The sequence below is a fragment of the Aspergillus caelatus genome, assembly GCF_009193585.1.
Source record: "Aspergillus caelatus strain CBS 763.97 unplaced genomic scaffold BDV27scaffold_181, whole genome shotgun sequence".
Lineage (NCBI taxonomy): Eukaryota > Fungi > Ascomycota > Eurotiomycetes > Eurotiales > Aspergillaceae > Aspergillus > Aspergillus caelatus.
The window spans coordinates 1-22,421 of record NW_022475444.1 but is presented as its reverse complement, the minus strand read 5'-3'; the positions used below and the strand labels follow the sequence as shown (position 1 = coordinate 22,421).

The following is a 22,421-nucleotide window of genomic DNA, read 5'->3' as shown; positions in this document are numbered from 1 at the left end:
CCTGGCTACGCAAAAGCACAAAACTATTGTGTCATTGGCATATCTGAGTTTCAATACATCACTAAATAAACTTGCTAATGCGGCCAATTATGCCTTGAGTGCTTCCTCCAGAGCTAACAAGCTATATGCGGTGTCTGTCACGGTCTCCTGCAGCGTGTGGAAAGTAATGCCTAGAATGGTCTTGATCTTGTTATTAGAGACCTTGATGACTGCCGCTTCGTAGTTCCCGGGCCGACCAATAGGAACCTTATCCCTGACCTCAGGGACGATTGACCGAAGAATATCACACATCTCCTGATAGGTGTAACCTCCATTACTAACAATAAAACGCTCTCCTGCCCCCTTCTCGGATTCAAAGGCAGAGAGGTGGGCTTGAGCAACGTCACGAACATCCGCGAAGACCGGCAAAATCACCGACGGTATCTCAGTGCTGCTACCATTGAACAACCTGTACATATCACCCGCACTTGTATTCAATCTCTCCATGGTAGGAACGTGATGCTCCACGGGGCCATAGATCATGGGTGGGCAAATCGTGGTAAGACTGAAGTGAGGCGTGTTCGCTTCCATATATCTCCAGGCGCCTTTCTCCGCAACTGCCTTGGAAGCAGCGTATGCGACTATCCCAATAGCACTTTCAGCCTGTTCGAATGTCATAGGATTCCAATCTTCTTCGGTATATGTATGGTCGGGCTGCGGATCTTTTTCGACGTCTATCACGGCAGCCATCGAAGATGTGATCACGACACGACGAACCTGCGGTGCGTATTCCTGGGCTGCCTGAAGAATAGACGTGGTGCCGTTAATAGCGGGCCATAGGAGGTCTCGCTTATTGTCCTGAACTAAAGTCTGGAATGGAGAAGCGGTATGAACGATCTAGATAGGTGAGCGTTAGAGTCTCGGAACCTTCGGGCATCGATGAGAATGCACGGATAGTCTTACACCGTCGACCCCTTTCACGGCTTCATTAAAGGCTCCGGGCTGTGCTATATCCTCTACAATAGCGAACGACAGCCGATCACTATACTGTGAAAATCCCTTGCGTACGTTTGCCGCGGCCTGGTCGGATCGAACAGTCCCGCGGACATAATACCCTTGTTGAAGAAAGGCTTTCACAATATGAGTTGCGAGGAAACCCGAAGCCCCGGTGATGAGGATAGTCTTGCTGTGAGTGACAGTCATAGTGGCAATTGTGTATATATTTGAACGGTTTGTAGGCTGGGAAGAATCCGACACTACACTGCATTTGGCACAGAGATATATATACCCCTTCCCTTATTATGAGATCTTACATTGCCGTCTCTTCCATTGGCACAGTTTATCCCGAGATACCTCAGCATAACACGCTCTGTCGGTGGACTCAATCTTACACAAGGAATATCGGAAAGCATAACGCGTGCGGCAAGCGGAAGGGCCGTAAATGCCGGTCGCCGATCTCCACTTAGTTTCAGTCTTAGTACTCTTATAATTTATTACTCCTACGCTACAGCTGAGAAAGGCAAATGATTAGCCACTCTTTTCTTCATCGGGCTAATCGGCACATACTCTAGTGTCCTTGTCCACCTTATCTATTCCAAGGTGTTTTACAACCCCATCGGATATTACCCCGTGTAACGAACGCACTTGATACATTATGCCTGTATACCATCCTATGACAGGTTTATGTTCTGTAATGATGGCTGTATGCCCCTTGGTGCAGTGTGTCTTATCCTTGTTGCGGTGAAGGGACTGACGCGAGCAAGGCTCACTATGTTCCATTCTTCTGGGATAAGGAGTTGTGCCATGCTGGATATGTTTCTCTACTATGATCCCGATACAGTATCCACCGATCTCCGTCCGCTGAAACTCCGCAGAATGGCAATCGTAACAGTGGGCGATGTGTATTATCCCAGAAACACGGAAAGCTTGTACACAAATTTACCCACATAGGACTGTTACTATGCCTCCACTATCATATCGGAAGGGATCGACCGAACCTGAGTATATATAATCCCATACCAATCAGTGAATGACTATCGCTCAAACAAGTTCATCTCATAAAAGCTCTCATCACTTACAAAATATCCCTCTTAACTTCACTTAATATCGATTCCTATTCCAACACTCTACCAAGCCAGTAGTCATGGGTTCCACAAACTTTGACCAGCGCCTAATGTGCTGCGTTGTCGACGAGTTGGCGGAGAGCAGACCGGGACAGCTCTTCTGCATACAACCTATTTCCTCCGATTTATCCCAAGGATGGCGAAATGTATCCATGAGGGACCTTGCCGGCGCCGTCGATTCCACCGCCCGGTGGATCGATATGGCCATGGGAAAAGGCTCTGGCTCTGAGCCACTGGCTTATATTGGAGCCAATGACATCCGCTATGTGGCTTTCTACTTGGCTTGCATGAAGACTGGTTATGCGGTAAATACTCATACTAGCTTCTCAGCACTGATGCGGAGCCTTCTGCTAATCAGCATATAGGCGTTGTTGCCTTCTACGAGGAATTCGATCGTGGCCACATCGCATGTTCTGGATGCCACCAAATGTTCGAAGATTGTTTATAGTACTGAGAGACACAAAATTGCCGAAGAAATACGTGATAATGTTCAAAACGTCCGATTGTTCGAGATACCTAGCCTTTGGGAAGTATTCGGTGAACAGGCTGAACCTTACGCTTTCAATGCAAATTTCTATGATTTGCAAAATAAACCATGCATTATCATCCATAGTTCGGGGACTACCGGTAAGCCTTGACAGTTACGATGACCCCTATCCGCTCTAGACTGACTCTCCATCTTCAGGTCTCCCTAAGCCGGTATATCTGACCAACGGATTCTTCAGTGCCATTGACAATTTTCCCAAGATGCCAACTCCGCCGGGCAGACAAAATAAATCAATCGTCTCAGTAGGACAAGGCAAACGTCTGTTCACCATGGCTCCGATGTTTCATTTAATGGGGCTTGTCATTCTCTCGGGAGCCATTTTCCACAACACACCCGTGGTCATGAGCCCGGAAAGACCAATGACCCCGGCACTCCTTAGTCAGATTCTAGAGACAGCCCGTCCGGAAGCAGCTTTGCTCACACCATCAGTCATACAAGAGTTGTCCGCTTTTGAAGAAGGCTTAAAGGGGTTACAAAAATTCGAAGCAATACTCTTCGGTGGTGCACCGCTTTCACCAGAGGTGGGCAACAAGTTAAGTGAGAAAGTGGCTCTCCTCTCAATCATTGGTTCCAGTGAAGCTGGATTCATGGGAGCCTTGGTTTGCACGCATCGTGAAGATTGGGAATACTTCGAGTGGAACCCTTATGGTGGTATACACATGGAGTCGGTTGGTGATGGAGTGTTTGAGGCCGTCATACGGAAGGGCAACCATCATGAGTTCCTTAGTATATTCCATACCTATCCTGATATTACTGAATATCGAACAAAGGATCTGTTCACGCCGCATCCGACAAGGTCAGGGCTGTGGAAATATCACGGTCGACTTGACGACGTGATTGTGCTCAGCAACGGTGAGAAGTTTAACCCTATCGATATGGAGAATATCGTGGAGGGCCATTCCTTGGTTTCAAAAGCCATCATTATTGGCCAAGGACGATTCCAGGCTTCATTGCTCGTCCAGCCAAGCTGGGGGAAATGGAGTGAGGATCAAGACAAGGAGGATTTTATCGAGAAAATATGGCCTACCGTTGAGAGAGCGAATGGCATTGCTCCCGGTCATGCGCGTGTCTTGCGTACAAAGGTTGCCTTAGCTAAGCAAGATAAACCCTTCGCGCTAACTCCCAAGGGTTCAGTTCGGAGACGACAGATATCTGAAGACTACGAAAGTGAAATTAACGCTCTATATGCCAGTGAAGATGAGGAGTACACTGATAGTTTACCACAGAGCACAGACCTTGAAGATATTAAACAATATATCCGCACAGTGGTGTCGCAGCTACTTTCTGTCGAGCAAATCAGTGATACTAGTGATATATTTTCACTAGGCATTGATTCGCTCCAAACCTTGCAATTGAGCAAAATCCTACAAACCGCTATCAGGCACCTTTCTACTGATAAGCACTCTGAGCCGATCACAAGTCAGAAGCTATACGCTTATCCGACTCTTGATCGACTGTCGCAGTATGTTTACCGACTGATAAAGGGCGACACCAAGGAAGAAAATGCAGAGGATGAAGAGGCTTCCAGACCCGGGAGAATTGCAGGGTTAATCAATAAGTACGCCGATGATTTACCGCAGAGAGAAATTACGAGCTTCAGAAGGTCAGCAAAACACGCGGTTATTCTGACTGGCTCTACTGGATCATTGGGCAACTATATCCTGAGTGAGCTGCTCGGTGATCGGGAGATCCCCATGATCTACTGTCTCAATCGGGCAGAGGATGCAAGACAAAGGCAAATCGACAGCTTTATCGAAAAAGGCCTTGAAATTCCGCAGGACTTCAATGAACGGGTCGAGTTCATACATACCCAGTTTGGGGCCCCAAAACTTGGCTTGCCCGTTGACAAATATAACGAACTCACAGAGTCCGTCGATCTCATTATCCACAATGCATGGAAGGTCAACTTCAACCACAGGGTTGAGGCATTCGAGGATCCCCATATCCGAGGTATACGTAGCCTAGTGGATTTCAGTCTACGAAGTACCCATTCGGCACACATCCACTTCATCTCTTCAATCTCGACCGTGAGTGCATGGGGCCCTCAGCACGGTCCATTCGTTCCGGAAATCCCTCTAGAGGATCCTGGTGTCGCCTTGCGCCAAGGGTATGGAGAATCTAAGTTTGTCGGCGAGCGCATCTGTGCTCTCGCGTCGTCCATTGCCGGGGTACCGACCAGTATCCATCGAGTGGGACAGATCGCTGGCCCAACGATGGAGAAGGGGCTGTGGAATCGACAGGAATGGCTACCTTCTCTAGTTGCGACATCCAAGACACTCGGAAAACTCCCGAACACGCTTGGTACAATGCCAGTTGATTGGATTCCTATAGTGCGTTCCCGTCCCATCCGATTCGATTCGGCTTCCATTGGGCTTGTTTGCTAACACTTTCTCATAGGATATTATGGCCAAGATCGTGGTCGATATCACCCAATCCCGACGCACCACCGAGGACATCACCAGAACGGCCGCTTTTCACCTCGTCAACCCTCGTACTTCAAACTGGGAATTACTTATCCCGGCCATTCGAAAGTATTATAACGCTGACGTTGTCGACATGCATGACTGGATGGCTGCCTTGGAGGCGTTCAGTAATCCCACGGATGGCGATTTGCAAGACAAACCGGCCCTCAAAATCATAGATTTCTATCGGGGGCTAGCCAGCAACCATGGCACTTTTACCAGCACGATGGAGACTGCGAAGACTCAAACAGCTAGTAAAGCAATGCGTGATCTCGGGCCGATTGACGGGGCTATCATGGAGAATTGGATTAAACAATGGGGATTCTAAAGATCAGCGATTTCACTGCCAATTTTATCTTCACTCTGTGGAGCAAAGAGCGTCATGCAAAATTGGAAAGGTTTAATTCCGCAGAAAGCAGTCGGGAAATAGATAGGATACAAATGAAGATGTAACTGCGACAGGTAAATTATAAAAGAACAGAAGAACCACAAGCAGCTTGTGAAGTTTAAGAGTATAATTCTTTTTAGTAAAATTGCAATTCAATTAAACTTTGACTTTAAAATATCCAAGTACTAGTAGAGATGGCGATTTTTACTCGGAATAAAATATTGAAGCTACTAACATTTTGACGATATAAATGATTCTCTGCCTAAGGTACACTAAAAATTGGAGTGGAAATTAGTGTGTGTAGGATAGCTCAATGCCTAAGGCTCCAAGCTGTGAGGGACCTGCTGAGATTCCGGACGATTTTCGACGGGCCCGAGAGGAGAAGATGAGAAGCCCCACCGAACCCCTCATTATAAATGATGGACATTGAGGGTCAACCCCTCATCGTACCTCCACGACACAGTACCTACTATTCCAGACAATGGGCGAGGTTAATCCCACGAATATCGAGGCGCTCAAGCGCCGGATGCAATCCGTGTGCAGCGATCCTGACAAGGGACTGCCTGGGGTTTCCGTTGCTGTAGTTGGACGGGATGGCAAGCAGCTGTTCACCCATGCTGCGGGGAAACGGGGCCGTGGCAGCTCCGAGCCCATGTCTGTGGACTCGGTTTTCTGGATTGCATCGTGCACAAAGATGATCACGGGCATTGCGTGCATGCAGCTAGTCGAACAGGGAAAGGTTTCTTTGGATGACGCTGGCCAAATCCACCGTATATGCCCGGAATTCGACAATCTCCGAGTGCTCCAAGAAGATGGGACCTTGGTGGAGAAGAACAAAGGGATTACTTTGAGAATGCTCTTGACTCATACTTGTCAGTATCCATGAATTTACGCGGTGGACCTAGAGTGCTAATGAAGCATGATTAGCTGGGTTTGGTTATACCTTTTATAATGAGAAACTGCGGGATTACGGCCGACCCGTTGGTTACGACGAATTTTCAGGGTATGCTGAAGACTTCAACCAGCCGCTAGTTCATCAGCCCGGGGAAGCCTGGGAGTATGGCGTAAGTAACCACTGCCCCACTATAATCAAGTGATGGCTGTTAACATTCAGGGGACTGCGCGATAGGTTGGCATTGACTGGGCAGGTGTCGTGCTTGAGCGTGTAACAGGCCAGTCGTTGAATGACTATTTCCATCAACACATCTTCAAGCCACTAGGACTCAAGTATATTTCCATGATTCCCACGGAAGAAATGAAGGCAACCCTCGCGTACATGCACCAGCGAGCGGCTGATGGCAAGCTCTCTGTCCGCGACCATCTGCTTCGGCGTGCTTTGACAGTGAAGAGTGAGAGTGACATTAAGTCCTACTTCAACAGTGGTGGAGCCGGATGTTTCTCTACTGCACAAGACTACTCCCGTATGACTCCCTACAGAGCCGACACTACCCTCAACAAACTGACATGTACTTAGAAATCCTCGCCGTCCTGTTGAACAACGGAACTTCGCCAACAACCGGTAAGCAACTGCTCAAGAAGGAGACCGTAGACGAAATGTTCCGGAATCAAATCGAAACCTTGCCCCCTCTCGCTGAAAAGTATTTCCCCGACGCGAAGGCAGACATGGTACAGTCCGGTATCGGTCTTCACCCAACTGTGGAGGGAGACCGGCAGGGCTGGGGACTTACCTTCCTGCTCAGTGGAGGTTCCACAGGGCGGTCCATCGGGACTGCACAGTGGTCCGGTGTAGCGAACCTTCGATGGTGGTGCGACCGTGAAAAAGGGGTAGCAGGGTTTATTTGCTCGCAGGTATTACCGTTTGGTGATGAGCAGTTGTTCCAACTGTCGCAAGATGTCGAGATCGAGGTTTATAAGGGTCTTGGGCTGTCGTTGTAATATACTGCTTCCTAGCTGAAGCCCACCGTTATTGAAGGCCGCTTCTTGTCTTGGTCATAAAAGCGATGGCTCGTTACCAATGTTATGGCAAATTCAGTGCTACTGAAATGTCCCACTGACATTATTATCCTAATATTATAGGTCTGAAACAACTATGTAAAGCTCGGTGAGCTAAGCCTCAGCAGTGCCAAATCAAAAGGCTAAATATGTACAACCAAGATGCCTGCCCAAGCGTAGATCAATATATCTACACAATCTGTGTGTATAAATCACACTTCCCCTTTTCATTATGTTTGGGCCGTGCAGTTAGAAACCTTGCCTTAGGTTGAACCCCTCCCTAGGTCCTCATGTGACCGGTTAACCAGCATCCTCGCCTTCTGCTCCTGCGTAGTTTAGTCCAGGCCTTAGGCCAGCTCCACTTCAGCTCAGCAGGTCCGTTTTTAACATAAACATAGCGGACTGCCTGCGGGTGTGACATGATAGCGTCGTAGTCTGCGGTTTCTACCCTTATGTAGATCTTATGTAGATAGTTTTGAGTAATCATGATGCAATTTCCGTTGAATAAACCCCGGGTCACATTTCAAGATATTCAATCCACCAAGTACAGCTGCTGGCTTTACAGACTCATTATTGAACTACCTCTAAGAAAGTAGTGAATCTAAGATTACATACTATTTTCCGTCTGTCATTCACATTCACATTCACTTCACAGTCACCTAATCACCCACCATATCTGCGAGATTATAGTCCTTTGGATTGCACATTAGATTACACAGTCAGTTCAGTTCAGTTCAGTTCCTGAATCGTCTCGTTGCCATCTTAGAAGTCTGGTACCGAGTCATCTTACATCCTTCTCTTATCTCAATAAACTTCAAAGGGCTGACCATAGCTACGTTGTTCACCGACATCCAGAGTACTTCGCGAAGCGCCTCCCCAATGCCTCCAACCAGTCGTAACGAATTTTTCCTGACCGGCGAGTACCGACTCACAGCTGGAATAGAATCATTATGTATAACCCGAACATTCACACGCATATCTAATTTGGCACGAGACGCCACTATAATTTTCGATTCCCTCAACGCAAATGATTTCAGCGGAAATCAATGGATCTTGATACCGGGGCTCACACAGAAAGCCATAGACAGGCTTGATAGCGAAAAGGATTGCTTAAATGGTGTTAGCTTTCGGTTTGAATGGGATGGCGCCAGGGGACTGATCAAGGTGATGCCAGGAGCTGGGCATGAGATGCCTACTAATGATTTCACGCTCGTGGTTTTCGGAGCGCTCAGAGCAATGGGTCTTTATTGGGAAGACATACGGTGGGGGGGTGCCACGAGGTATCGGTCCCATGTAGGTAACAAAGGTAAAGAAGGCGACCAGATATTCCTCCCTCGGCACCGTCAGCCCGTGCAAGGGCAAATTCAGGACTGGCCGACGTTGGTAATCGAGACGGGAGTCTCGGAGTCTCTCCCAAAACTTCAAGAAGACGCAAAGTGGTGGTTCAACAACTCCAGTGGAAGAATCAGAATTGTCATACTTATCAGTTTGAAACGCACGAAGATGCTGTTCCAGAAGTGGCAACTCGTGCCACCAAATGCGCCGACACCCATAACCAGACAGTATATCTCCTCGCTGCGCCAGCAGTCCCCGAACATGCCTCCATCGGTCAACCAGCCAGCTACCATCCAAACGCTCTACATGGATCAAGAAGTTACAGTCACTCCTAATGCAGTTATTGGTGCGCCGATGGTTTTGCCTTTCCAGGCTTTGATGGACCGGGCGCCTGCCTTCAACGAGACGGATATCTCCATCACCGCACAACACTTTCGTGGTTTCGCTAGAACTTGGCTCTAAAGAGGTTGGTTGGGTTATCCCTGATTTGTCCTTTGTCCTGCTCACAAGCATTGTAGCGTCATTTTCATGGGACATTAGAATAGTTGGTTAAAATTATTGCAATACTTAGCAGAATGCGTACTGCGTTACGAAATAATAACTATTTCAAATACGTACTGCACCAATAAAATAAGGGTCTTTTAAAACTAAAATTAAGATCAAAATTAAACATCAAGTATTTTAAGTAGGCTATTTAGACTTCCTAGAATACCCTTAATTAAGAGCTCAAGATGCAGTGGACATATATGGGACAAGGCCCTATGGAAAAGCTTGAAGACGGTGTCTGCCGATCTGTAATTTGATCCAACAGGGGGTTTTGCTACTTGATACTTGCTCATCCACTGGCCGATATATAGGTAACAGCATTAACTGATTACTTCTTTATTGAGGGAACATCAAGCCCCCCATAATCTGATGAGCTCTGGTTTCTGGAAAGAAGTCTATCTGTTGAGTATTATTTTGGCCCCTTGTTCAAATCAATAGCCGACGGCGATGCCTTACCATTCACTCGAGGAACTCGATAGTGGTGACATACACAAGGCTGTCCGATACGAGCGATAAGAAGCTCAATGTGCTGCTATTTATTGGATTTTACTCCAGGGCATAAGGTGAGCTACTAGCGGCATAACTAGTGTAGGAGGAGCTCGCAAAGACGCATTGTGTGGGTCTTGGGAGGAGCTCCGCCCATGGTGATGGATGAGGTAGTGAGCGGGTGGCCATTAGAACTGGATTCCATCCGTCCTTATCGTGGGGCCTGTGGGACATGATCAATATACGGAGTAAATCCGTTAGCTTGGTTATGAAGTGTCAACCATAGTAATTCTATCTAACGCATTAATGGTAGTCCCATTCAAACTACGCTCTCACCACGGGAAGATCACCACGGGTCGCAGCCGAGGTTCAAGTAGACACCCTAAGACTACACTATATACATCTTTTGCCAGATAAGGAAGAAGTTTGCTCATGCCATCAACGTTGTGCATTCAAGATTCTTAACGGGATGACACTAAACGAGATACGCGGCCGTCTGGCCCTAGTCACGGGTGCATCAGGAGGGTAACGATGACCCCAAAGTCACGATAAGCTGATTTCCAGTGGGACAACTACTGACAAAACCTCACTGCTTTAGAATCGGAGCAGCATGTTCTCATCAGCTGGCTCAACATGGAGTTCATCTCGCATTAACCTACTCGAGCAATCTGACATCGATAGACGAACTTGTCACAGAACTGCAGTCTAGATACGCCGAGAACAAGCTGCGCATTTCCACCCACAAAGTCGATGTTGGATCCGCCGACCAAATCGAAAGTCTGTTCCGCGAGATTGACACTCAACACGGTCAAAGGCCCGATATGCTGATCTCAAATGCTGGATATGGGAAACGAATAACTAATATATGGGACATTCCGCTTGAGGAATTCGATTACATGCTTAATGTTAATCTTCGTGCTTCCTTTGTTCTGGTCAAGGGCGTGGTAGAGCACATGAAGGCACAGCGATGGGGCCGTATCGTGTTCATGTCTTCGATCGCTGCTTATGGGGGAGGAATCAATGGATGTCGTTAGTTAATACCTTAATCCTTGGTGGCATGTGATGATTCCTAACAATGTCCTTGTCTTAGACTACGCAGCGTCCAAGGGCGGGCTTACCGGCATGATGAAGAACCTTTCCACGCGTCTGGCTGAGTACAATATCAGTGTCAACGATGTCGCACCTGCTATGATTGGTGATACGGGCATGGTCCCCAATGCCTTAGCAATCCAAGATACGGTGGCAACTATTCCTTTGGGCCGCTTAGGTACGCCTGAGGAGACAGCAAATGTGGTCATGATGTTAGTTTCTACCGGGTATATGACGGGCCAGAGTCTGTTGTTATCCGGAGGGTTGAAATAGAGACCTGGCAATTTACCTAGCACATCATAGAGCCACCATTAATAATATCACGATTTTCACATCCTGCTATGCATTACAACTACGCGTAACAGTGTAGTGCATTTGAACACATTTTGCCCTCTGCATTACACATAGATATTCAATGTTGAGCTTTCAGGTCCCACGTGAATAATCAATAATCTGATACTCTAAGAGCCACGGAGAAACACAATGTTATACAAACTTCCTTGTTAAGAAGCGAAGTCCTTCGATTTAGGTTTGAACCAGAATAACTACTTCTATACTAAAGACACTACTCGATGCATATATTCATCGCATCTGTCAACACTAGACATTATTCCTTCCACCACCCAGCAACAGGCAAAGCCATATAGCACTGCTCAGGATCAACGTCCGTAAAGGAAGTGCCAATCACAATCTGATCATATCACGCCTGCCGCATTCCCTGAATCCCCTTTTTTCTTTTCTACCAAATTGGTTCAAATGAGGCACTGGGAAAAATCATCTAACCGATAATACCTGATAACTAGGAGCTTGGGCGTAACAATAACTCTACACTTCAGCCCATTCTTTAAATAATATTGGGTTTTTGTGCAATGCAGTAATAGTTATTATAATACACGTACCGCCAAAAATGACCTAGAAGCACCCTTGACTGACACGAATGGCGATCTGATTCTTTGTGCTCCCTGCTAAGTTTGACCTAGCCCTACATGTCGAGTTCTCCTGATCGTTGCCACGTAGTTAGACTGATGAGAGAGACCAGGCTCCGGTACAAATTCGACGTACCGATATCAATCCTTATCGTCGGGTCTAATATTTTTGTGGCTGTGTGGTGATCTTGTCCAAAGGTGTACTCTGTAGATCCGAAGTTGTTCCTAACTTGCTGCTAGGGTCCGAGTGGATCGACATACTGATGTGTTATTATTGTTTCGCTCATTACTCTCAGTACGATGTTACTATGTAGAACCATTGATCGTGCAGTAATCTCCGTTTTTCCTTCCGATCTTAGTGCTAGCGCGGGGCACTCTGGGAGCTAGTTTAGGTAGCTGAGTTTATAAACTGTATCTTTAGACTATTATAATTAGTAGATAATTTAGTGGGGATTTTGAAGGAGCTGTGCACCATGGTACTGTACCTCTCTTCGCTCCGCAACTATATCCGCACGAGCTGAGCTGAAAAGATCGGGACCAGTGGGAGACTCTCTATGCTGAGCAGCTAAGTAGGGAGTGGGGGAGCTGAACATAGAACTATTGATCGACACTTGTCCTGTCAGGACAGCACAATATGCAATGTACTTAAAAAAGAATTATCATATATAAGCGTCATCACCCCCATTGTGGTCTTCTCAAGGATACATACACATCTATTAATTCATCTACCTCCCTCAAACGCTACAACGCACAACATCTGTATTTCTTCAGTTCTTCTGTCAATATGTACGACACTCTTGCTAACGGTGAATGACTTCACGCTGGTCAGAGCCTATGGAGTCAATATTGCTCGGTTGAGCTTCAACGTGGGGACTGATGGCATGGTGAGGCTTAAAGTAGATGGTGAATTAAAATGGAAATCCTGGTCAACGGGCAAAGATGTTAAAGGTCTCCTTATGCAAGAAAATGGTGACCTTGTTGTGTAGTAAGTTTACCTTTTCCGTTTTGTAATCTAGTTTCTTCCCATCTTCATTAAGGTATCATCGGTTTGATTATACAGCTCTTCTTGGTTAACTTGTATGGTACTATTTAGCGATAACCATGGCGGACTCATCTGAAACTCCAACCCGGCTATTGGTCAGACGGCTATAAGGCGTTCTGTATTGTGCAGAATGACGGTAACTTCGTTATATACAAGGAACAAAAGCCCATCTGGGCCACCAGGACCAAGAGGGGGTATATCAGTGATAGTGGTTGAAGGAACAGTTAGATGTTTGTGGTCTTTTTACCTTGTTAGTTAGCGTACCTTAGAAGTGCCATCCCTAACAGAGTCATTGCTTCGACGTCAGACTATCCAAGTTACTGGACAGAGTACAAGGACTTATACGATACGACAACGAGAAGACATGGTTCAAAAGAAACGGATTCTTTGTTGGAAGGCTTTACGCATTGCTTTGTATATATCAGAATCCAAATGAACCCTTGAGCTCAGTTGAATCTCCTGATATTTAGAGGTCGATGTTTTGCCTTAGTGTCTGCGTAAACCTTTTTTATCATTGTAATTATGATTATCAGTTCTAATGATAGTCAGTCACATAAGCCTCATGAATATTCTCCAATTTGAACCCTTCCACGCCGCCGGAAACAAGCGGAGATTAGATAGAATATGGCCAAGGTCCACTAATTGAGCAGGTCCTTTTTTTTTCTTTTTTCCTGTTAAGAAGGGTTCTGTGTGGGCGTAGTGTGTAATTGACATGGGCGTAGCTCGGGGGCAGATCCTAGTAGTGAACGTAGTGGATGAGGTGGTCTGGTGTTGAGTAAATGGGGGTAGAACCAAAGCAAACTCATTCTCAATATCCATTGTCTGGTTGAACGGATAAAGTTGCCGACATAACATCCAATAAAGTCTTTCTATATACGATCTGATCAACCTTATTCGCTGAGACGCAAGAGTTTCATCTTGGTAGTCTGCAAAACCAGAATCCAAGCGGCATAGACCATAGAATCTGACATTATTGCTTGTCTTTTCAGCTTGGCTAGCCAATTGATCGCTAAGCCATATCATGATATCCGACACACTATGTTACCTCTGAGGGAATACAAGCACAGTCCGGTTTCAAGATGAATCTCCATCAGCCTAGCCCAAATAAAAGGCCACGGAGCTTGTCAACATCATGACTGAGACGGATCATTTCCCTTAAATATCGCTAAGTCATTAATCACAGCTACAAAACTGGGACTTCCCAGAAAGAATTCCTTGACTGTCCGCCGTAAACGCCATACAGGGACAGTCTCCGTCCCACCACCAGCCTACACCGCAAGCTTCTCCGCCGTCGAGGACCTCGCAATAGCAGCAGCAGCATCGGTAGCATAGACCGAGCTCACATTGGCCGGCGAGAATGCAGTTGACGCTACTTCCTATACATCCTTAGTTGGATATGCGTTAGTGGACTGTGTGAAGATTAACTGGGAAGATCTGGAGCCCTACCAGCAGGTACCGAAGGGTTGTTTGTGGATGCTGTCAAGTTTTTGACATAAAGACGCCCAAGGATGTAGATGGTGCCAAGGCGCATTCTGGTGCTTAGATTCATATAGGACAAATTAGTGCTCGAGAGAGTGACTAATGTCCACGAGCTTCGGGGATGGCATGTACAAAGGGTCCTCAAATCTAAGTAAAGCCAGATTCTCGTGCGGAACGGCGATTGAAAATATGTGATATTTGGGATATGAGGTAATGTAGTCAATTAAAAGATCAGTAGGGCCCATTAGACAAACCTTGGTCGTAACAATGTTAAACTTCACTACCACTAGTTCAATGAGTGTTAAGCTTTGCAATGCCTCTCGACATCCAATCGTATCCTTGAGCCGGGTCAGCGCAATCATACGACAATCCAATCCCCAAATGACGCCCCAATTCGTATTCTTAAGGAGGTCCAGAGCAATACAGACTTCGACCACGATTGCTGGGATGAAACAAGCTCATATACAAATAGGTTTGAGTTAGCTTTTATCACACCATACAAGGCTATACCGCGCTCTATAGGTAACCGCAAACGACATTTTCTATTTTCTGCACTAAATCAGTGAGTTAAAATTTCATCCATAGATAGCTTCATAATTAGGAGTCACCTGAGTCCAGCTTGTACAAAGCCTTTAGGGCATTCTGTATAGTAAGAGATTAATAAAAGGAGCCGCCTCTCCCCGGGGATAACCCTCCTTCTATATCTTCTTCTCATCCCACTGATCAATTCTCTAACGGAAATCCCTCCTTAAGAAAGAGACTATTGTCTTGAGTTCAACCTCCACATCTACATACTCAACACACCGCAATAAACCACGAACCTTAGTTGAAGTGAACGGAAGAGCATCTTACCACTCAACCAATTTATAACTTCAAAGACGGCAACAGACCTGCGCACGATAGCAGAATAAAAGTATGGCCGCAATGGCTGGGAGTACAAGGTTACTCTGAATGCGAACTTCGATGCAAACTTTATGTTTACTAGCATTCAGCCGTATCGTGTGCAGGAATTGATAGAGGGTGGCGATGTTGCGCATGGCAGCGATGTCACATTATCCTGGCTTGACGCCAACGGTGATGTAGCTTTAGACAAGGCTCATGCGGTTAAAAGCACATATGCCCTGACCTACCCAATTCTGCGCGACCATCGTGGACACACATTTAGAAAGGCTAACTCACTCGTTAATATATTAGAGAGCAACTGACCACAGTAGCACACCTCTGAGGGGTGCTTCGGGAGGGCCCTTTAAACTATACAAGTGAAGGGAATCCGACGGAACATAGAATAAATCCGTCACAACTGACTGACAAACAAAGTAGCATCTTCTTCATATGGAATTTACGTAACATAGCTATTGGCAACCAACGCTCCTGATGACTCCCTTACTCTAGCCATCAGTACCTCTCACGTATCTCAATAGCAGTGTACTTAAAGGTAATCTCATATCCAACAGTAAAGCCTTGCTTGTCCACCGCCGGTTTTCCCCTGCTCAACAAGTAAAGCCAAGACTGCTTGAACCCTTGCGATGGGTTCTCACCAAAGTCAGGCGTGAGTTGAACATGCGGTACCTGCTGGAATGGTCTCTTGAAGGTAAACCGCGTGGGTCTACCATCTTGGTACGGGGTAATCTTGGCAGTGCCTGCCTCGATTTCGCCGCTCCAGTATTGGCCACGATCAGAGTCGTATGTTTGGCCTGAATAATGTAGGCTTGTGGACCCAAGGTAGGTGAAGTACACTTACCAGTTGCTTCAGCCATTTTGATTTAGTGGTCAGGCTGTGTGGTACTGGAGTGTGCTTCGTGGTCTTGGGAATATGACTAGTATTTTGGATCAGTAAGGGATCGTCCTGAATGTCCCCTGTATTTATTTTATCTTGTTCAGGGGTCCAAATATTCTTCACAAGACAAGTCTTAAGAGATGGATCAAAAGATGGATTGAGAAGTAAACATACCGACGCGAGGCGTCCTTATATGCATAACATCACGACTGTCAACACCAACATTCCAGATATACTCTGTGCTAGAAGCTGGTCTGAGCTCTCGATTTGGTATGGACCACTAAGACAGCTTTCAGCAGAGGGGCTGAGGCAAAATCTGCATAAGAGATTGCTGGCATCGTTACAACAAGTCTCAGTGTTTTTCAGCTGATAGATTGCGGGTCTGTACCTTCTCACATTGTATCCACTTCCATCCGGCTAGCCACATTTCAGCTCATCTTTCCCGTTGGCGGAATAGTATGCACGCTGCGGCCATGCATAGAACTCTCGAGCTGTATACGATGCGCCGTGCAGTCTTAGCTACCTGTCTGATTATTAGCATCCTATAATATACCAGTAATCAGGGTAATATCACAAATCTGTACCCTGCGGACAAGGGAGTCGAAAGCATCACAACCCTGAAGGGTACATGCTGGGCGGGTAGTCCAGAGCCATGGGCCTTTTTTATGCTCTGTTGCACAGCAGCTGAATCAAGAGTCAAAAGTAGTTAAGCAACAACAACAACAACAGTAGAGAACTATTTTCTACGTTGGTCGCGAATTATGGTTCCGAAAGCTGAAAGGGACAGATGCTGGACCCCAACCTGCAGAATGCAGACAAAAGTGACACGTATTCACAGCCACGATTTGCAGAACGTACTAGTCCAGGGTTACCCTGTACGCCACCGTAGTAGCCAGTAGGTGGTCTGCGCCTTTGGCATGTTTTGTCGAAAGTCTCTTAGTCACATGTCTTTTCATGTTGCTGACCGAGCAGAATACACAACGCTGTGATACTAGTCGTCCTAATATCATATACAACCACATGTATACAGTACGTAGAGATGAAACCATTTTACAACTTCAGCATGTCTCGCTGGTCAAACTGTTCTGCATAATATATTCTTCTACAGTATGTTTATGCTGACTAGGTTGGTGTTGTACTCTAACCGGTCAGATAGGCGACCTAAATAGTAGTATTCTGAACGAGCAGAAAAAGATTTAACCGCGGCAAGCCACCGGTTGACCGGACGTACGAGCATGTTGTTCGCCCATGATGAACCTACTAAATACGCAACGTAATGGTGCTAAGCATGTAGGGCATTGCATTCATGACGGTGGCAAAAAGCAAAAGTCCCCCGTACATGATTGCAAATGGAGGACATCGAAACTGCGGTACAGCACCAATGACTAGGGGTATTCTTAAAAGAAGCCGCATTTTCCAACTTTTATCGGCACACACTCACTCACTCAATCGTCGGCTGCGTCATGCAATGTCTGCAACTCCTATGATTCTTGTATCTGTGCACCCGGAGTCCAGTTACTGAGAAAAGAATAGATTTGCATAGTCTTCATGGTTCGTATTCAGGATTTACGTTTGCATGCAGCAACGAGGGCTTGGTGTTTCCAAATGGACAATTGCTTACATGGCAGGTGACAGACAGAAGATGATGCGTTGTCAGTGATCAACATGAATCCGAGCCACTAAGGCCACCGTTGTCTGATGTATTCGTGTCGTGAGCCGAGACTGGATTCTCGTCCATTTTCCCAGAGTGATTAGTAGCGACGGGCTAAGAATCTGGCGACCAGGAATGGCTCGTGCCATACGTGCGTCTAAAACTGGTGAGTTCATGGCAGGTAGGATGGCTTGCGGTGCAAGGGTGCAATCCACTTCCTTGAAATTAGTGCCAACTTCAGGAGTCTGCTTGGCAATGGCACGTTTTGTGTCTCGTAGGCCATGGACAGACGTGTTATCTTACTGCTGACAATCCTTCGCGATTATAACAAGGTTATTCCTCTGCCTTGCTCGCCTTGCTCCGTTGCCCCATGTCAAATGGTTGCACGACGATCGTCAGCCGAAGCAATGTTTCAAAGCGGAGACGGAAGCGTCGGGAACTTAGGCCCAACATGGCATTCGTTGCCGTCAGTGAAAATAGCCGTTACGTGTCAGGGCTCACTTGGGTAAAGAAGCCGTTGAAGAATGCATACTTCAATTGGCTGCGTCGGGCTTCTTGCTCCCCGACCTGACCCTATAGTTACGTATTTTAATTAATTCCCCTTCTCGAGTGCAACCGTGGTTAGTCTAACGGGCTTCCCGTTCGGTGTGGATCATAACACATGGTGATATAATATATCCTGGACTTGTACCTGAACCACCTATGATTGTTTGGTGTTTCTCCGGTGTCACCTGCCTTCTTTATTCTGAGGTGTTTATTCTTTGTTTCATGGGGGGACAAATCGCCCTTTTTTTAAACAAAATCTCCCGTGGCATTTCCCGTAACACCCGTTTTCTAGAACAAGAAAAAGTCTTCCGATCTTCCGGGATCTTTCTAGGGCATCTTGAAGTAGGACCCTGTCGCACGGAAGTAACCGGGGGATCGAATTTGTATGACGATTCTTGTCAGGCCCTCCAGCCCCGGTAGGACCAGATCCTGACGCCATCTGCATGTCTTTTCTTAAGAACTGTCTTGATGCAGAACCAAGATATCCACGAGGGGTTCTTCACCGCTCCTTTCGCGGACCCTGTAGCGGTGCAAGGGTGTGAAGATGACAGCGGCAGATTAGACTGTTCAGGAAATCGAACGGTATTAAAGAATCATAATCATAATAATGCGATGGGTTGAACGACGTGCCAAGCGAGGAAAAGGTGTGGATGCCTGAAGCTTTGGTTCCGCTCGTCGGGCCTCCATTATTGGACGGTAGCGAACCGGGAGGGACCGTCGTGCCTTCGCTGGGTTTGGTACGGTACGGTCAAACCCGTGACCCCATCCCCGATCACTTACCGAGTGTGGGTCCTACCCAACCGACCCACGAAAGAATCAGGGTTATCCTGCAGTCCATGGTCAAATCACTAGCAGGAAAAAAAATGTGGGAGAAATGTCGAAGACGAGTCATCAAGGACAGGTATTATAGGTCCATCTAGACATTCCACACTGAATCGATATTGCTTGCTGCTGCAATTCGCATGGACGGTGGAGCCCACGCTCGGGCTTCATTCAGTCATTTCGGGGATGTCACCTGTTGGCTTTTGGTGGCCGATACGGTAATGAGGACGTATTACGATACCGTGTGTGCAAGTACTTGTACCTTTTACTTCGACGACTCGGTGGGTCTCCACTTGGCTCCCTCCTTGAGTCTCTTCTCTTCCCGCCCGCGGTCGCATTTCTTTCCTTTCCCTTCGATTCCTTTTCTTTATGTTCTTTAGCTAGTCTCTCCCTCAACCCCGTCTGGATTCCTACCACCTTTTTTTTCTCGAACCCCCCTCATTCAATTTACTATCTACCATCACTGCTTGTTCTCCCGCTTGGTCCACCTGGCTCATAGATACGCTTCAATATTTCATGGAACTGTAGTTAAGACCCAAAGCGGGTAACAGACGCCGCCGCCACGGCTGCCGGGATTCTCGACTTCCTCTACCCCAGATCATCCACGCCTCAGGACGACTGACGATTTGAACGACGGCACGATTTTTCTTTTCGACTACCTACCCTATCCTTCCGTGATTGAGGGATCTTCGACATAATCAATCTACGGTATACCCTCGTCCGACGAAACGCGAGCGAACAATTCCCCCCAATGCCTGCCGGTTCAATGGACGCCCTGGGAGCCTTCTCCCACCTCACCGATAATTTACCCTCATGGATTAACCGTATCTCTGATTTGGCCACCCACACCGCCGCTAAACATGCCGAATATGCCGAGGCGTACAAGAAGCTCGCCGTCACACCGGGGAGACCGCGCCGTCGCAAGAATAGCTCCGTGTGCTCCATCCGGACCGACGAGCTGCGAAATGCCGTCACACAATCACCGCCTCCCGTAGATACACCGACCCAGCAAGACCCCGAGACCCCCCAGCCCGCCTCCCAGGACCCGACGACCCCTAACCCTAACCCTCGAAAGCGCGGCACGGACGAAGCCCCATCCTTAGCCTCTGAGGAGAACCCCTTTGTCAGCACGCGATACAACCTAGTGATCCATTACGACGGGGAGACGCAGAAGTCGCTGGAGGACATGGTGCGGATTATCGGGACAGCCAGGAACAACATTCGGAGGGGAAAGATGTCACAGATGGGAGCGATGCGGAGTAGTGCTCTCAGCAAATCCCCTCGGATGAACAGCCCGCCGCTCTCTCCTTCCGGAGATGGGTCTGACGACCAGTTGTTGTCCCAGATCCGCAGCAACCGGAATCGTGGGCCTCCCCCGCAGGCTCGAGTGATGGCCAAGAACTCGCCGTTTGATATGGCGGATAGACAGTTGGAGTTGGCTCATAGTTTGTGTGAGACTGCAGCTTACCAATTCCTCCGAGTGGGTGATTGCTCGGAAGAACTCCAGGGGGCGCTGGATAAATTCAAGGCGCTGCTCGAACTGGCCACGGGTGAAGTGCGACGTCTCACGGTGGAACAGGAAAAGGAACGTGCCGCGAAGGAGAAAGCGGCTCCACAAGTGGAATCTGTACAGTTGACGGTTAACCCCACGAGCAACAAGGGGCCGTCATCGGATATTGAGGCGATCGAGGTGGACGACGGGACGGAATCCGAAGAATCGATCGACCTGTCTGCCTTCCGAGCCCGACGAATGATGATGAGGGCTTAGAAACGACATACAGTGTTGGTTGGCCATCCAATACGTGGTGGCGGAATATTATTCTCCATGGGTACTCCATTGGAGTCTGTGCCTTGGAGCAGCATGTTTAATTCGAGTTGTTTTAGCGATGATACCTGACCCCTCCGTTCATTGAGATTGAGATTCACTCTCTACTTTTCTTTTCCTTTCTTTTTTTTTTTTTTTTTTATTATCTTTGCTTCTATTATTTGGTCTCTCCTTGGTCTACTGAGCGATTGATAAACACTACTATTTGACATTCATTCGTTCATGACGAGCATGTTTAGCATACCGGACTGGAGAGCGCGCGGCGTTTGCATTGGCATTTGACATCCATTGATTTTTTCCTTTCTACCTAAGTATATTGTTGATCTGATGTGTATAGTCAAAAATCAGAAGTACATACCTACTAGTAACCAGGTGAAATCCATGCATCATCTTCTATTCTAGTATTACACGGTCTGATATAGTAGACACTGTAAGATTCAACTTCCGCCGATCAAATCTTTACCGAAGATACACGATCAAACCATACCATACATACGGAGTATCATAACGGTTGTATACGCAGGATGAAGCTTGTGCCTGTGATAGGCTATGCTGCCACCCCTTTTCGTCGACCGGCGTCGGGAGGAACCTCTTCCGGCCACATTTACAGTTGAAACAGTGACATCCTCTTTGGGGAATGATTGACGCGGGCATGTTCGATTTCTGCCAGTTGCATAAACTCTTCTTTTCCATCTACTCAGTAAGTAGGTAGTATTCACCTATCCCGTACTCTGTAGACATTATTGTATACAAATCAGTTCCTCCTAAACAGAGAACCCCTCGCTACAACAAAGAAACAAAAATAAATAAATAAATAAATAAATACTAATATACCCCATTATCAAAGTTCTTTATCCCAAATAACAAATAATAAATAACAAATAATAAATAACAAATACCCAACAATAAAGAGCCAACAATAGAAACATAGGGTTAGAGACCTTCCGTACCTAACACACTTCCCTACACCAGAAAAGATACGTACCAACACAAGAGGAGTCGAAGAACTCACCTGACCAATAGAACTTTCAACGACTCATACCCCCAGCTGATCTTTTACCTAAATAGGAAGTCACTAACTAATGCAGGCCAAAAGTACTGACTTCCTAAACAGGGATAACGCCGTCTATGCGTAATCTTACGGGATTGGTGCTCGTGCTCGTAGCGATCGCTGAAGACGGGCTAGATGTTCAGCTCTTACTGTGTCTGGGATAGTGGATACATAGTTGTTATATTACTGTCGATGTTTTTATTCTGTACTGGAGGGAAATAGGGAAATACAGACGGGTACGTACCAGTAGCGGAGGGATGGTCGTGATGTTTACCGACGATTGAACCTTCTTACGACTCATGGGTGTTGTTGTGTTGGGTTAAAGGGCGATCGGTCTATTTATTGAATTTAATTCTGGATATTCATTCTTATGGCTTGTGGAATGAGTTTTTTT

The 22,421-nt window shown here is 46.8% G+C and overlaps 8 protein-coding genes across 8 annotated transcripts; 6 read left to right on the top strand and 2 right to left on the bottom strand.

Annotated features, from left to right (window-relative positions):
- Window positions 1-87: 87 nt before the first annotated feature.
- BDV27DRAFT_167122 (SDR family oxidoreductase) lies at window positions 88-1,299 on the bottom strand (the record flags this gene model as incomplete). The annotated part of the gene is made up of 2 exons (XM_032074384.1): window positions 943-1,299; window positions 88-876 (listed from the first exon to the last, which is right to left on the bottom strand). The coding sequence occupies exons 1-2, from the start codon at window positions 1,180-1,182 to the stop codon at window positions 88-90; spliced, it is 1,029 nt and encodes a 342-aa protein (XP_031924309.1). The 5' UTR covers window positions 1,183-1,299.
- Window positions 1,300-2,122: 823 nt separating this feature from the next.
- BDV27DRAFT_167120 (uncharacterized protein) lies at window positions 2,123-5,440 on the top strand (the record flags this gene model as incomplete). Its single annotated transcript, XM_032074383.1, has 4 exons — window positions 2,123-2,407; window positions 2,468-2,729; window positions 2,788-4,979; window positions 5,047-5,440. The coding sequence occupies 4 exons, from the start codon at window positions 2,123-2,125 to the stop codon at window positions 5,437-5,439; spliced, it is 3,132 nt and encodes a 1,043-aa protein (XP_031924308.1).
- Window positions 5,441-5,960: 520 nt separating this feature from the next.
- Window positions 5,961-7,556, top strand: BDV27DRAFT_133355 (serine hydrolase domain-containing protein). The gene is made up of 4 exons (XM_032068065.1): window positions 5,961-6,371; window positions 6,427-6,563; window positions 6,629-6,920; window positions 6,974-7,556. Exons 1-4 carry the CDS (start codon window positions 5,981-5,983, stop codon window positions 7,393-7,395), a joined length of 1,242 nt encoding a protein of 413 aa, XP_031924307.1. The 5' UTR covers window positions 5,961-5,980; the 3' UTR covers window positions 7,396-7,556.
- A 775-nt stretch (window positions 7,557-8,331) lies between these two features.
- Window positions 8,332-9,249, top strand: BDV27DRAFT_160897 (uncharacterized protein; the record flags this gene model as incomplete). Its single annotated transcript, XM_032073120.1, has 1 exon — window positions 8,332-9,249. One exon carries the CDS (start codon window positions 8,332-8,334, stop codon window positions 9,247-9,249), a length of 918 nt encoding a protein of 305 aa, XP_031924306.1.
- A 725-nt stretch (window positions 9,250-9,974) lies between these two features.
- BDV27DRAFT_167118 (SDR family NAD(P)-dependent oxidoreductase) lies at window positions 9,975-11,181 on the top strand (the record flags this gene model as incomplete). The annotated part of the gene is made up of 4 exons (XM_032074382.1): window positions 9,975-9,989; window positions 10,304-10,344; window positions 10,418-10,848; window positions 10,910-11,181. The coding sequence occupies 4 exons, from the start codon at window positions 9,975-9,977 to the stop codon at window positions 11,179-11,181; spliced, it is 759 nt and encodes a 252-aa protein (XP_031924305.1).
- A 4,569-nt stretch (window positions 11,182-15,750) lies between these two features.
- Window positions 15,751-16,112, bottom strand: BDV27DRAFT_160894 (uncharacterized protein; the record flags this gene model as incomplete). Its single annotated transcript, XM_032073119.1, has 2 exons — window positions 15,751-16,049; window positions 16,097-16,112. The coding sequence occupies 2 exons, from the start codon at window positions 16,110-16,112 to the stop codon at window positions 15,751-15,753; spliced, it is 315 nt and encodes a 104-aa protein (XP_031924304.1).
- Window positions 16,113-18,388: 2,276 nt separating this feature from the next.
- On the top strand, window positions 18,389-18,864 carry BDV27DRAFT_30894 (uncharacterized protein). Its single transcript, XM_032076289.1, has one exon. The coding sequence runs from the start codon at window positions 18,486-18,488 to the stop codon at window positions 18,747-18,749; it is 264 nt and encodes an 87-aa protein (XP_031924303.1). The 5' UTR covers window positions 18,389-18,485; the 3' UTR covers window positions 18,750-18,864.
- Window positions 18,865-19,717: 853 nt separating this feature from the next.
- On the top strand, window positions 19,718-21,383 carry BDV27DRAFT_30861 (uncharacterized protein). Its single transcript, XM_032076287.1, has one exon. The coding sequence runs from the start codon at window positions 19,903-19,905 to the stop codon at window positions 20,917-20,919; it is 1,017 nt and encodes a 338-aa protein (XP_031924302.1). The 5' UTR covers window positions 19,718-19,902; the 3' UTR covers window positions 20,920-21,383.
- Window positions 21,384-22,421: the final 1,038 nt, after the last annotated feature.